General features: G+C 42.8%; 1 protein-coding gene across 6 annotated transcripts; it reads left to right on the forward strand.

The window, feature by feature from the left end:
• The first annotated feature begins 389 nt into the window (after positions 1-389).
• On the forward strand, positions 390-14,383 carry ercc6l2 (excision repair cross-complementation group 6-like 2). Of its 6 annotated transcripts, XM_049762849.2 has the most exons (21): positions 390-628; positions 856-1,268; positions 1,979-2,095; positions 2,275-2,468; positions 2,631-2,724; positions 2,808-2,875; positions 3,012-3,219; positions 3,293-3,433; positions 3,704-3,820; positions 3,969-4,088; positions 4,199-4,270; positions 5,021-5,166; positions 5,307-5,402; positions 5,472-5,571; positions 5,735-5,881; positions 6,066-6,143; positions 6,883-7,624; positions 7,692-7,846; positions 7,990-8,129; positions 11,273-11,405; positions 11,754-14,383. In XM_049762849.2, the coding sequence occupies exons 1-21, from the start codon at positions 601-603 to the stop codon at positions 11,814-11,816; spliced, it is 3,372 nt and encodes a 1,123-aa protein (XP_049618806.1). In that variant the 5' UTR covers positions 390-600; the 3' UTR covers positions 11,817-14,383. The 6 variants fall into 6 exon arrangements, with proteins under 6 accessions (XP_049618806.1, XP_049618802.1, XP_049618803.1 ...); XM_049762845.1 differs by lacking the exons at positions 11,273-11,405; positions 11,754-14,383 and adding an exon at positions 9,546-10,780; XM_049762846.1 differs by lacking the exons at positions 11,273-11,405; positions 11,754-14,383 and adding an exon at positions 9,546-10,780 and having other exon boundaries at positions 7,993-8,129.
• Positions 14,384-14,400: the final 17 nt, after the last annotated feature.

A 14,400-nucleotide genomic window follows, 5' to 3' on the forward strand; every position in this document is an offset into this window, starting at 1 on the left:
TTTATAGACCTAATTTATAAATTTACGTTTACGTAAAAATCCACTCATTTCCCCCCACGATTCAATAAAAGTATATATTTTAAGATGCTAAAGAGTTTATTGTGTAAATACATATAAATAAAATAATAGTATCCAAAATAATCAGCAAACATGCCAAAGTGTAACGGCACCTCAATTTTAATTTCAGTGCTGCATTTTCAACATATACTTCTGTAGCAAACCAAGAAGATTAACTGCTCTAGATGGAGATGTCATCATTATGATCAGGCACCAAGGGCTGATGGCTGTTTTTTATTCATTAAAAAAAATAGTTTTCTTACTTTTTTTTTTTTTTTTTTTTTTACAGCTACTTCATTTTGCGTAGCTGAAATAGCGAAAGTGCCGTGACGAACGTACAAATAAGTAAACAACGCGGCTGGGATCATGGCTAGGCAACAGATGAACGAAGAGTCTCTACTCTCAATCATCAAGTCAAAACCTATTTTAGGAAAATGTTGTGCGAACAAGCGTTTTATTCTACAGTAAATGAAACATTAGGTATTTTGAGAAACAGCCCTGCCCGAGTTCGCTGAGCCTCGAAACGAGGGTGCTAACGGTAGCATGATGGAGTCTACCTCAGTTGGAGAAGGTTAGTAAAGCATACTTTTTTATTTTTAAACTTTTTTTGTCGGTATTCCTCCATTAATCGCCACCATTAGCGTTCATAAGTGTTTGCTCATTAAATACATAAAGCCTACAGAGGGTTCTTCTCAATAGTTTGGGAGTTTCTAGTCAGCTGCATGTTTACTTATATTTTTGGACCTCCAAAACAAGAAGACTAGCTCACATTTACAGCTTATTCTTTTCTCTTTACAGCAGCTTGGCACAGCCATCAGCCCTTGGTGCCTGATCATAATGATGACAGCCAGCATTTAGACATCACCCATAAACGAAACATCACTTCTCATTGTGATGACGATGATGCCACTGATGAGGACATTGAAGATGAAGAAGCACAAGAAGATGAAGAAGATGCGGCATCAAAACAAACAAGATCTGATTTAAATCATTGGAATCGAGAGAAACCATTGTTTTCCAGTGGTGTGGAACATTCTGAGGCATGTGCTTCTTTAAAGCTGTGTGATGAAAGTGACGACAGTGTCCCTTACACCATCAACAGATACCTGAGGGATTATCAGCGAGAAGGCATCAAGTTTATTTACAGTAACTACAGCCGTTCGAGAGGATGTATCCTGGGGGATGACATGGGCCTTGGAAAGACCGTGCAGGTATACACTGAAGCAGCCTGGCTATTTAGTAAACGTGTTGGCCAGAGTGCAAGAAAAGGCACAATATGCTGCATTTTCTGTTTGCTTGCCAAACGTGGAAGCAAAGGTACAATTTGTTGCTTCATTACTACGGTGGTAGAGCGGCTTGTCCAGTCACAGCAAGGTTGGTGGTTTGAATCCCAGTTCACACTCTTTGTTTTTGACACTGGGTCCAGGTCAACATTGTAAATTAGATACTCTCCTCAATTGCCTTACCCGGTTCAACAAAGAATGAATAAAACCAAATAAATAAAAAAAGGCAGTATGTTATTTTGTTTGTTAATCTTGCCAGAGTACTAGAAGAAGCATGAAATGGTGCTTTATTATGTTGCTGAAGTGCAAGCAAAGGCCCGATTTATTGCTTCATTTTGTTGCCAACCCACCAGTGAAGTGAAGGCTTATGTATTTTTTTCTGTTGTCTTAAGTATGTGTGCTTGCGTGTTTGTCTTGCCAAAGTTCAAGCAAAGGCAGAATATTTTGCTTCATTATCTTGCCACAGCTCAAGTGAAGGTTTGTCAAAGTTAAACTGTAACAGGTAAATATAAAAACACATCAAGTCATAATTTATCAAATCCCTTGACGAAAGTTTATGATATGTCATAGAAGTCAACACATTGAGAATAGTGGGGAGTGTTTCTTCATATTGCTGTTTTTTTGTGGGTTTGTTGCAGGTCCTCGGTTTTCTTGCGGCTGCATTGCACAAAAAAGGAACTTGGGAGGACATTGAGAACAACAAGCCCGACTTTCTGCAAAGTCAGATCCCATCCAAGCGAATGAAGCCAAATAAAGTGGGTGCTGTGTTAAGAGCATACAAATTATTTCTAGGCAGGACGTTGACATTCAGATGACGTGCATCCAGATGAAGACCGCATTAAGTGCAACAATAATGCGAGTGTGTGTGTGAGCGGCGGGGATTGCTGTTGTCTGCAAATCTCATCAGCGCGAGTGTTTTTGCGATCTGTTGTAGCTTTTCCTGATTGTGGCCCCGCTGTCAGTGCTGTATAACTGGAAAGATGAACTGGACACCTGGGGCCACTTCCAGTATGCGGTGGTCCACGGGTTGAGGAAACAGGAGGAGCTGGATCGCGTCAGGAAGGGCCGCGTGGAGATCACGCTCACCACCTATGACACTCTTCGCCTCTGCCTGACTCAATTTAACAAGTGAGAGACTTGAAGATGCAAGTACAAGACACAAATGATATCTGTATGCATCAAAGCTGTTGGGTGGATTTGTTTGTTTGACCTGTGTTTCAGGTACTGTTGATCCCTACAGTTTTCATTCCCATTTGTATTCTTCACATGACCTCCTCTTCTCTCCCGCAGCATCATCTGGTCTGCGGTGTTTGCAGACGAGGCTCACAAGATAAAGAATCCAAACTCTCAAATCACACAAACAATGAAGGCTCTCAAATGTCAGGTCAGATTTGGGCCTTTCATTTCTATGGCTTTGAAATGAATCAGTCTTGTTCATTTTATTTTGATTCTGCTTTTTTTACTCAGGTCAGAATTGGCCTAACTGGCACCATCCTTCAAAATAACCTTGAGGAGTTGTGGTGTGTTATGGACTGGTGAGTTTTTAATCTCATTTTTGGATCATTCAAAGTCATACAATGTCATCAGACTTTGCTCAGTGGCATGCGTTTTTTTTTTTTTTTTGTGGGAACTGCGTGTAATTTAACTTTGTTGCTCTGTTCTTCCACACAGGGCAGTCCCTGGCTGTCTTGGCAACTTGGGCCATTTTAAGAGCAAGGTATCAGATCCAATTGAGCGAGGCCAGAGACACAGTGCAACCAAGCGAGCCTTAGCAACAGCGAGGAAGACCATCAAAGAGCTGGTGAGGAAGATTTCACACTGTTTTCTCCGAAGGACCAAAGCGCTGATCAAGGACCAACTCCCAAAGAAGGATGACAGAGTAGGTAACAGTGTATTCGCCAATGATGATCAAGTAGCATTATAATCTGTGTTTTTTTTTTTGCTGTGTTTAGGTGGTGTACTGCTCTCTGACTGACTTTCAGCAGACAGTCTATCAAACTGTGCTGGACTCTGAAGATGTGCAATTGCTCCTGAAGTCTTCCGAGAAATGCGATTGCCAAAGCGGACGTTCTCGGAGGAGATGCTGTTATAAAGTCAGTCTTTTACAGCTCTTGGAATGCGGACAAGGGTTGAATAATTGTTTTTCTTCTACATACTATAAAATCATGTGAATAACAACGTTTAAAATACAATGATAATTGGTCACTACCAGCATTAGGTAACCAGGTTCAGTTTTTGTTTGCAGACACATCAGGAATAGGCAGATACAAGATTTACTTGGTTGTTTGAGTTCACATTTGACGTGAGAATAGTTCCTTTCATTAAAAAGACAGTTTTTCATGACCCAAGTTCCTCCCTTGCAGCTGAATTCTGAGGGCGGGCCAGTGAAGGCACTATACTTCACTTACCTGTCCATCCTAAGGAAGGTTGCCAGTCATGTGGCACTGCTCCAGTCCACCGCAGGCACCAGTAAGAAACAGGTACAGGTGGATTCCACCTTTACGCATTTTCTATGATGCTTGGACTAACGTTTCTAAATTATTGTGAGCATTGTGTTGGCCCAATAACACTGAACATACATTCCACTAATAGATTGGCTTCAGTGACACGCCTCATTTCTTCATCTAGGAAAAGTGTGTTAGCGCTATTTGTCAAAAGGTGTTCCAGAAGTTTCCAGACTTTATGCAGAGGTGCAAAGAAGAAGCATTTGAGGCGCTGTCGGACCCGATGTACAGCGGCAAAATGAAGGTGCGGCACAGGGTTGAGGTTCAGTCATTTTGAAGGATCTTGGTCTTTCTTTTTATCACAAAAATACAGTCGAGACTTCCCTTGTACTTGAACTTATTTGTCCCTCTCAGGTTTTGCATAGGCTCCTAAGATTCTATCTGCTAAAGAAAGACAAGGTGCTCCTCTTTTCACTGTCAACTAAGGTGAGGGCTCTTTAAATTGTGAGCAGGTTCTTGTTTCGAATCATGGCTCAGGTCTACCCTTGTGGACAAGAGCATTAATCAAAATGCATGCACTGTTTATTTGTTCCAACTGTCACAGTTATAAAACTTTTTTTTAACTTTCTAGGCAACAATTTAGGTAAAATCTCAACAATATTAACTGTCATACAAATGAGAATATAATGCAAGCTATTCTCTCTTTTTATTTCCATTTCTTTTCAACTTTGGTCAATGCTTTTTTTCCTAAATTTTATTGAATTGTGTCTTATGACGTGTCCATTGTCTCACTGGGCGGGCAGCTGTCCCATAGGAAATTGGAAATTTGATGGTTTGTGATCTTTGCGGGGGGAGTTTGGAGGGCGTCAACATTCTCAGATGCTGACTTGTAATCACAGCCGCTTAGCTTTTAGTCTTAAAACACTTAATTACTGCTGCTGTTAGAGCCCCCCACCTTATTTATAGACAAAATACATGCAGCAGACGTGGCTCTTTCCTCCTCGCATGACTGAGATTAGTCTGTAAGCCGCAGGGCTTTATAAGCCAAAGCAATTAGAGCTTTTAAGAAAGTGAGACACCACAGTGTCACCGGAGACTGAACGATAACATTAAGTCAGCGTTTTTATGGCAATCAGCCATGAGCTGTTCATGTTGATAATGATGCTTTCATTGACTCTTGTTGATTTAGCAATAGTGCATCTTTCATTTGGAAAATAATTGTTTTGGTCACTGCAGCTTTTGGACATTCTGGAGAACTACTGCATGGCTGAGGGGCATGACTATAGCAGGTTGGATGGGACCACCAAAGCCAAGGAGCGAGTCTGCATCGTCAAGGAGTTCAACACCTCCTCTCACATCAATCTCTGCCTGGTGTCTACCATGTTAGTATGCTCATACGAACATATTCCTCACAAAATGCAAAATGACTATTAACTCTGGAGATTTTTTTTTTTTTTTTTTTTTAGATCATATGACGCATTTATGAAAATATTAAACATTTTTGTTATGTGACTCTTTCTAGGGCGGGAGGTATTGGTCTCAACTTTGTAGGGGCCAATGTTGTGATATTATTTGACCCAACATGGAACCCAGCCAATGACCTCCAGGCTATCGACAGGTTTGTCTGTTTTTTTTCAGAATCCAGTGTTTTGTGCCACTATTTTAACATGATTTGCATGGTTTTTAGAGCATATCGCATTGGCCAGTGCAGAGACGTGACTGTTTTCAGGCTCATCTCTTTGGGGACTGTGGAGGAAATTACCTACCTCAGACAAGTCTACAAACAGGTACTACTCACGTGTGTGGTGAGAAATGATCAAATCTCGCTTTAAATTTTGACTTGTAGCAGCCCTTCAGTATCCTAAAAAGATTAGCGATGCTAAAATGCGAAAAAAAAAAGTACAGGCATCTTGAAATGAAGAATTATAGTCTCATTTTTTTTCAAAACAGCAATTGCAGAGCTCTGTTGTTGGTGTAGAGAGCGCACGGCGATACTTTGATGCCGTGCAGGGCGCTCATAAGGGGGAACTATTTGGGATCAATAACCTCTTCAGGCTACAGACCCAAGGCACATGCCTCACCCGCAAGATACTTGAGGTAAGATGTGGTGTGCTTTTTACCTCAAATGCAAAACTTTAGTCTTGAAAATATGACTTCAGTCTGGAAAATAAAGGATTTTGCGCGTTTCGTAACATCTTAAAAGTATTATCTGCCGTTTCCTTAATGCGAAGTCATTTTGCAATGTAAATGTTAAACATGCATGTATTTCTCCTCATTCCAGCGCGAAGGACAAGTGGAGGCGGGTGTCATGACAACCAGCACACACACAAAGGAGGAGGACAAGACGCCAAGCGTTAGCGTGAGCAACTCTGCTTTTCTCATAGACTCATAACATGAGGCGCACATCGTTCCCATCCCTTGCTCGCACATCTTCTCTCCCCAGTGGCTCAAACCTCCCATTCCCATGCTAAAAACGGGGATACCTCATTGGGGGCCTTCCTGTGTGTCTGTCAACCGGTTGACTGATGAAACTGTGAAAGAATAATAAGCAACCACTGCAAGTACAGTATTATTATAACTGGGCAACGGTTAAATGAAGCGAAGCAATTGTAAATAAAACGCTCTGATGTATTGGATTGAAAAATAATGACATCATGCGATCAATCTATGTTGCTGCACTGTTTCCGATTCCATCCATCTGTTTCAAAATATCTCCTATCATGTTTAGTCAGGTTTACTTCTGAGTATTAGATTCATGGAAAGAATCGGAACTATACACATACTAAAGCTGATAGCGGTTACTGTTCCACATGCATGCACGCAAATTCTCCCGATATGGACAGATCTGTCCAGTGAATACGAAAAATCCGATCGTGGTTGGGTGGTCCAAATGAAGTCCAAATATTTATAGCTTCTGGACATGTCAGTTCCTCATATTACATCATAATGGGAGCCTGTGTCGCATTGTGGTTTATTATGATTTGCTATTACCAACATCTGTTTTGTATCCCGCCAGGAATGTTCTCATAGGCCGTTTTTTCATAGCTTCCGACCCTTTTCTATGCCAACGTACTCCTATGTTTTTTTTCGGATTACAGGAAGCTGGAGATGCTTCCAAGGAGAGCATGGGTGCATCTAAGATCCCCGGAGGGCTTCTGGACTTCAGTAGCGAGAGTGACGATGATGTCGAAGAGGAGCGGGGACGTATGAGTGGAGCGGGTGGCGTGGATTCCTCCGCCCGGCCTGCTCCAACCAGTCTGCTGCAGCACGGTTTTGCCAAACTGCTCCAAAGGCTTCAAGCCATGCCGGAATCAGGTGAAGGGGACACAAGTTCAGGTAGTGAGGGGACAAGCACTTCGACCTCCAAAAGCTTCAATAGGGGAAGAAACACGCTAATAAATGGAAATATAAACCCAGGGCAGAAGTCATGCAGGAGTAATTTAGAAGTGAGCGATGAGGAGAGCGATAGAAGTTGCAAAAATCCAGTGCATCCCAAACAACGCCCCTTTGAACATTATTCCGATGAGTCAGACGATTTGGACATTGAGACGCTCACAGGATCTAAGGATGGTAGCCTGAATTCTCACAAAAGTACAGGACGCAAAGTACAAAGAAGAAGAGGACCCAGTAAAAAGAGAAATGCAAACAGAGGCGCCATGTTCACTGAGGACATTGAGACCTGCACAACTTCAGAGGATGAAGGCACCACAAGTTCAGATAAAGACAAAGCAGGGCACTCAAAAGATGGCTCAAGCATGGTTCGACGTGAAGGTGCTTCATTCACCTCTGTGAAAAGGCAGAAATATCCTTCATGCACAGGAACCATTGACACCCTCTTAGGTAAGAATGGAAAACAAATGTTAAGGAGTCGCATTTGACTAGAATTGCCTTTATTCCTGATTGGAAGGTGGGGTGCAGGAGGTGGCGTACACCCACTCCAACCAGCGCGTGGTGGGTGAGAGCAAAGCCGAGGAGTTGATCAGTAGAGCTGCGGTGAAGGATGTGTTTGAGCGCAAGATGTACTCTCAATTCCCTGCAAATGAGGTTCTCACCCTCGATGAGGTACACAACACACACAAAATCACTTTGCAGTGCAGCCCTGTTTATTGCAGGGTGGATGGGTGCAATAATTTGGGGCTAAAATGAATGACAATTCACAAGTTTGTTTTCGTCTAATTTAAAAAAAAAAAAATACTGTATTCCAGCAGAGCTTGCCAGAAACCCCACCCGACCACCAGCCTTGCCCTGCTCCTGATCATCACCCTGTCACTTTCACCAAGAGCATCGTGCAGCACACCAGATGTAACACCTTCATCTTGGGGGAGACCCCTCTGGCCATACGTAGGTACGAAGATGTGAGGTGGGCAAAAAAAGTGCGTATGTGTACCCTCCCAGACAAGTAGTGGATTTTTCAGGGAGGGAGAATTCCTGGCAGTGTTGGGACGCAGGCCAAAACTCACTGCAGATTGAATGTCTAGCGCCCCCATCTGGGCCTTCGGAAATGGCGTGCATTCACACAGAGACCACCTCTGAGCTTGCCCCACCACCTTTTTCCCAGCATCCTGCCAAACATTGCACACTTGTGTTCAGACCTGAAGGTGCAGGGAAAAAAAAAAGAGATGCCCTCCCCCAGGGACTTTACGACGGATATGCTTGTACTTCCTAAGGAACATTTAATGTAGACGTTGCTCCAAAATACACTCATAAATGTGCGCACACACACGCACAGGCACCTTCTTTGGCTGTGATATCATTCCCCAGGTGGAAGAAGCTATCTCCGCCCTGAGGCACACCAGGGTGTGAAAACACATACCAGCCATATTGATTCCCTGTTCCGTTTAATTCAAGTCCGCACGGGGGGTTTTACTGCCATCACTTTTTTATTTATTGTTTTTCCAGTGAAAGCCACAAGTTGCATTAACCAACACCACCCGTTATACTGCCACACTTTGAAGTGTTTCTGTTCCTGAGTCCGGATAGACCACACTTTTAATAACAAGTGCCTTGGAGCGCCGGAGGAAAAAAAAAAAAAAGTGGAAACGCCTGACTATGTGGAGAAGTATTCATCTTGGGTCCCACTTGATATGCCCGCAGAATATTTGTTTAATAGCTTGTGGCTTTTAAAAAAAGACACAATAAGTAGCACATGGTGCATTCAAAATACAGCGGAAGTGCCAAAGTTGAAGACAATGCATTCTGGGATGCTGGCTGACATAAAAACAAAATTTCCTCTTAATATCAATTATATTTAGAATGATTCATACCAGAGAACTTTTACCATCATAAAAGCTATATTTACAATAGAGGAAATGTTTCCTGCAACGTCCATTCATTTTTTTATGTAGCAGAGTTGGCAGTGAGCTTGAGCCTTGCTTGCTCAGCTGACTTGCTTGACTCAGAGGCGGGGCACTGGACGGGTTGTCAATCAAACAAGCTACATATAGACAAAACAACCTTTCATACATGCACACTGATGGGAATGTTGAGCAGTGGTTTCCAAACTATGGCCTGGGGGGCATTTGTGCCCCGCTATCTAAATTTACTCACCCACAGCATTTACCGAAAAGTTTTGAAATGAAACACAGAGTGATTTACTGATATCACACATCATGGCAGATTTTTCTGAAAGATTTCCTGGAATACCAAATCATGCAATCTTTAAGAGGAAGATTCGAGGTCTGTTGCACTTTAGTTGACTCGGTAGCTGGATTAGCTGCAGGTGTTAAAAAGCTCAGTGTCAAGTTTGTGTTTTGGTGCGTAGGCAGCAGCTGCAGGAGATGGCGTCCAAGTTGAATTTCCCCTCGGCCCATCAGCTCGCCGCCGACGTTCTGAGTAGCGACTCGTCTCAGAGGCTCGAATGGCTGAGACAATATTACATCACTCTCGGCCACCCTGAACTTGCCAGCTTCGTCACCAGCAACTTTCAACTGCCAGCCCAGACCCCATCTCCGAAAAACACCGTGACCAGAAGGCGTAAATCCAACCAGAAGAGTCCTCTACCCAAGAAGAAGCTGAATCGGCAAAAAAATGCGGAGGAGTCTCCAAGTAATGTTCCAAATGTGGATCCTGAAAAGCGGGAGGAGGCGGTCAGCCGTGCGAGAAGTCATACGAGAACAAAGAAGGCTAGTGTGTCCAGAGCTGTTGGTGGTCTTGGTGGGTGTCAGGCCAGTAACCACAGCAGCAGTTGTCCAGAACCTCAAGAGCTGGCGGAGATTCCCCTCAACGTGGAGCAAAAGTTGACTACAATAGTTCAAGAACACTCTGAGGAGGCTCCCTCTCAAGAACAGTCCTGCATTCTAACAGAACTCTTGGGCGACACCTCCATCCTGGATGACTTGTTCAAACCCAAATCCAAGGGTTCCCCCCAAAAACCGTCCACCTCAGTCCTAGCTTCTCCCAGTTCATCTAGAAGTACTGCAAACACGGGTACACGAGACTCTCCCCCCACACAAGAAAAAACAGCAAGACGAGGCTGCAGGGACTTCTGGGACATTTTGAACGAGGGCAACGAAGAGAGTATCAATAGGCTCACAGACCTGGACGAGGTGCAGAGAGTTTGCCTCAAAACCAATTTGGCAGCTCGAGCTAATTCTGTGGAGGAGAGCAAAAGTCTCTGGAAGACCAATGACAAGTTTATATGGAAGAAATAAATCTTTTATGAATGTTTTGACTACTATTACCCATTTTGCTCTGACCATCCAATCAGCAGGTGAGAAAATGCTAGACAAATTTGAAATCTGATGACTTAAAACTGCTCACTGAAACAGACTCATTGCAAATAGTAATTTTTAAATCATATTTAGGCCAGAAGAGAAGGCATTTTTTGCTCACCACTGCAAAAACAATGTGCTTATTGTTTTGCAGTTTTTCTTTTACTGAAGGTCAATATTTATCTTTCTTTTAAATTTTTTTAAAATGTTTGCGATATGAGATGAAAACAGACAAAGATGGGTTCTTGGTATTTATTTGAATAAACTCACATTCCTTTTGATTTTGCCACTCAGACATTTTTTGTGACATGTCTATCACCATCCATTTTGCTCTATTGAGGAAAAATCATGTTTTTCAACTTTTTTTTTCTCTATTTTTTTCCATCCTCAAAAATTTAATGTTGAAATTAGACAAAAAAAACACATTGACACAAGTCCAGACTAACACAGATCTTGTGTGCAACATTAAATCATCATCTTTTCAATGGTGGTCAAATTTCAGCCCAATAGACTGTTTTATGTCTTTCAGCCCCAGCGCAGACATTAACAGAGCTGCCCTAGTTGTTTATCTGTCACTAGAAAGCGTTGATAGCTATCGCTAAACAACAGCGGAGGTGCGTGCCTCAGCAGGAATATCTTTGTGTGCATGGGTGGTACGATGGCTGCTGTCTTCACTGTCACACCTGTTTACACGCCAGCCAGAGGAGAAGAAAAGGCCCCTTTCACGTTCACCTTTTTTCACTCTTCTATTCCACCCACAACTGCCTTTTTGTTTTAGATTCCGATCATTCATTTGGCAGCCGGTGGAAGTACGAGACAATGGAACGGCTCATCCACTGACTGACACTAGTTGGACCCACGCGGAGGTCAACTGGCTCGGCAAAGTGATTGTCCTAATTGGTATGCAATTGGTAAGCAGGCTTCACAAGTTCTGTCTTTCAGTGTTCAAATTTTAGCTCATTGACTGTTTATTGCCATTATAAGTTAAAGGTTACTGTCATTAAATTGTCATCACGTAATTAAAGTACACGCAAAGCTTCACCTACACCAATGCTAACATGCAATGGGAAACAATTAGCATCAATGTGGCAGTAACATCACAAATGGTGAGGCAACACATGTAGACAGACTATATAAACTATTCACAGGCATTTATTCTTGTCTGCAAAAAGTGACGAATATATATTGCTGTACTGCCTTGAGTGATATGGGAAATTGTCTCCAGTTTGTAATAACCATTTTAATTGTATTCCTTGTAGAGGCAACCCCACAGCTGTGAGGCTTCATTTTCCCTCCCCAGTTCCTCAAATGGATTAGTGTGACAAGGGAAAGGTGAGACGTCTGTTTACATTTCCTGCCAAAATAAGCTGACTGTCAGTGAACGTGTTACAAAGTGGATGTGGTGACGCGGCCTTGTGTGGTTTATTTGCACAAGTCAAGACAGTGACACCTAGTTTGTTAAAAAAAACTGTGAATGACCGATCAGCGGCCTTGATTGACCCAAGGGGCTCCCGGCCCACCCAATCCATCTGTATGGCTCAGGTTTCCATATCCAGACTCCTCGATGCTCCGCATAGGCTACACAACAATGTGATGAAACACATCCTAAGCGTACACTGTCAGAAATGGAGGTTGAGCAGGAGTCAAGAAGTGTCCCTCAAGATGCAATCTGCATTCATTTTGTGTTGAAGGGCCAATTACTAGACTCCGGGGTAGGTAGCTGTATGTAGCTTTTCCAGGGCCAACAAAGTGCAGGTTTGTTCCCAAGCTGGAAAAGTCAAGTATCAAGGCTACCAAATACCACCTCTGTGAAAAGGCGTTCTACCCCCAAAGCAGAGATGGGGAGCTAAGGCCCCCTCTGGTTGGAAAAGGAGGTCAACCCAAAAATATATTGTATGTACCCTCACTTTGTAAGCAAGCAATTCTGATTCATATTGCGTATGTGGAATATGAGTTGAGCAAGAAAATCCACTCGTTTTTATCCATCTCAGTGGTCGGCCATTTTGCCACTTGCTGTTGACTGAAAATGTCATCACAGTTGCTCAGACCTCAAGTAGCGACCAATCATGATTAACCGTGATTGGTCGTTTTGGTGGATGTACCGGAACTAATTGTCGTGAGTGAGACAATAAACAAACAATAGTTGGAAAGATATGTTTTAAAAGTTTATAGAAGTTCAAATTAAGTTCAGCTGCAAAGGTTATAGTGCATTTTAGGTTTATCTTGAAGATTCACCCAAAAATTGCACATTTAATTTTTTTCCTGAGCAGCATTTGATGTTGCCCTCTGTGAGTGAAACGGTGTTTTCTCACGGGGGTAAATATTGAGGGAGCAGAAATAAACGGACGCAAAAAAGGCTGGATTTTTTTTTAAGCTAAACTGCCGGCCTCTCTGTTGGGCTGCCAAGGGCCTGTGCGTCACTTGATCCATTGTTTAGCGTACGGAGGTCTCGCTAAGCAAGCGGCTGCCTCCGCGCTCCAGCTGCAGCCCCTGCACTGTTTATGTTTGCAAGGCCCTTTGCCTTGAAGTGGGCCTACACAAGCAAAGCTGATCCATATGTGAGCGGCGGCCCGATGGAGAACTTTTTCTTCACCCTCTAATTCTTTTTTTAGTATTCCACCTCTTTTCCCTTCTCATCACTAGCTAATCATCCTTTTTCCGCCACAATCTTGTCTTCACAATCTGGTCTTCCAAACTGGGCTTATCGTCGATGTGACCACAAAGATTCGCTTGAATTTCTCCTTTTGCTGTTCTAGTACTCATTACATTTTAATTTTCACCATCTTTTTTTCACGAAAAGATTAAATGACAGCTGGGTTAATAGAAGCTTGATAGCCGATAGCGGCGATGAGAACGACTTCCGTGTCTCAACTCTTGGCTCATAGCTGGAAAAAGGGCTGCTGACCTCGTCTCCTGGGTGGGCCACTGCTGCCGTGTGCTTGTGTTGGATCATCTTTGGACCGTTGCGTTTACTGAGACAACAGGCAAGGCGTGTCCAGGGAGGGGGGGAGGGCGTCACACAGGCAGCATCCTCAAAGACATCACTCCCTCCTCCTCAATTTCCTTCCACCCATGTCCCGCCTTCAACACTTCTAACACGCGTACGCTCCATCACTCATATGGAGAGTGTCCTCCAGCATGACCACCCACAGGCTTTGTGACATGAAAACAACTTTCCCTTGACTTCCACTCGCTTCTCGAGGCCACTTTTATGGAGAGTTTGTGCTTAATTGTGATCTGTTCCATCAGTAGCCCCTAGCATTTTTTGTACTACCAGGAGTCTTTTTATATTGCCCTAAAATCACATGGACAAGAAAATACAACATAGTGCACGATTCAGAATTGATCAAGAATATTACAGTGACCAGGGGCCCACACACACATAATGAATCAGAATATTTTTGTCCAGATTTATTAGTCAAAAAATCCCTTTATACAAATAAAGCCATTAGTGCAATGACAGCTGGGTTAATAGAAAATTGATAGCCGATAGCCTGGTGGTTGGGGGATGCTTGCAATGGATACTCTAACATTATTTTGTGAGTGAACAAGTACTATGATTAAAAGTGCTATTCAGCCGCTTTTAAAAAAATGGTAAATTACAAGGTAGCACAAAGTCGTGGCATCGCTAAATTGCAGAGCATTTGAGGTGAGAAAAATCCCCTCCCACCTTTGGTTCTTTTGTAAGAGGAGTAACAAAGTTTTATTTCAGCTATACACGCTATAAACATAGACACACCTGGAAATTCCCATGTAAGCATCACATTAAAGTAAAGTACAGTATAGGTAAAAACTTTGCCCATTAAGTTTTGTTTCATGGGATGTAGCTGACTTTTATTTTTACCCAACATACATACCTGCACAATCTTATCAAATGATGCCCCCCCCCCCCAAAAAAAAAAACTT

This window comes from Syngnathus scovelli, chromosome 3 (genome assembly GCF_024217435.2).
Source record: "Syngnathus scovelli strain Florida chromosome 3, RoL_Ssco_1.2, whole genome shotgun sequence".
Taxonomy (NCBI): domain Eukaryota; kingdom Metazoa; phylum Chordata; class Actinopteri; order Syngnathiformes; family Syngnathidae; genus Syngnathus; species Syngnathus scovelli.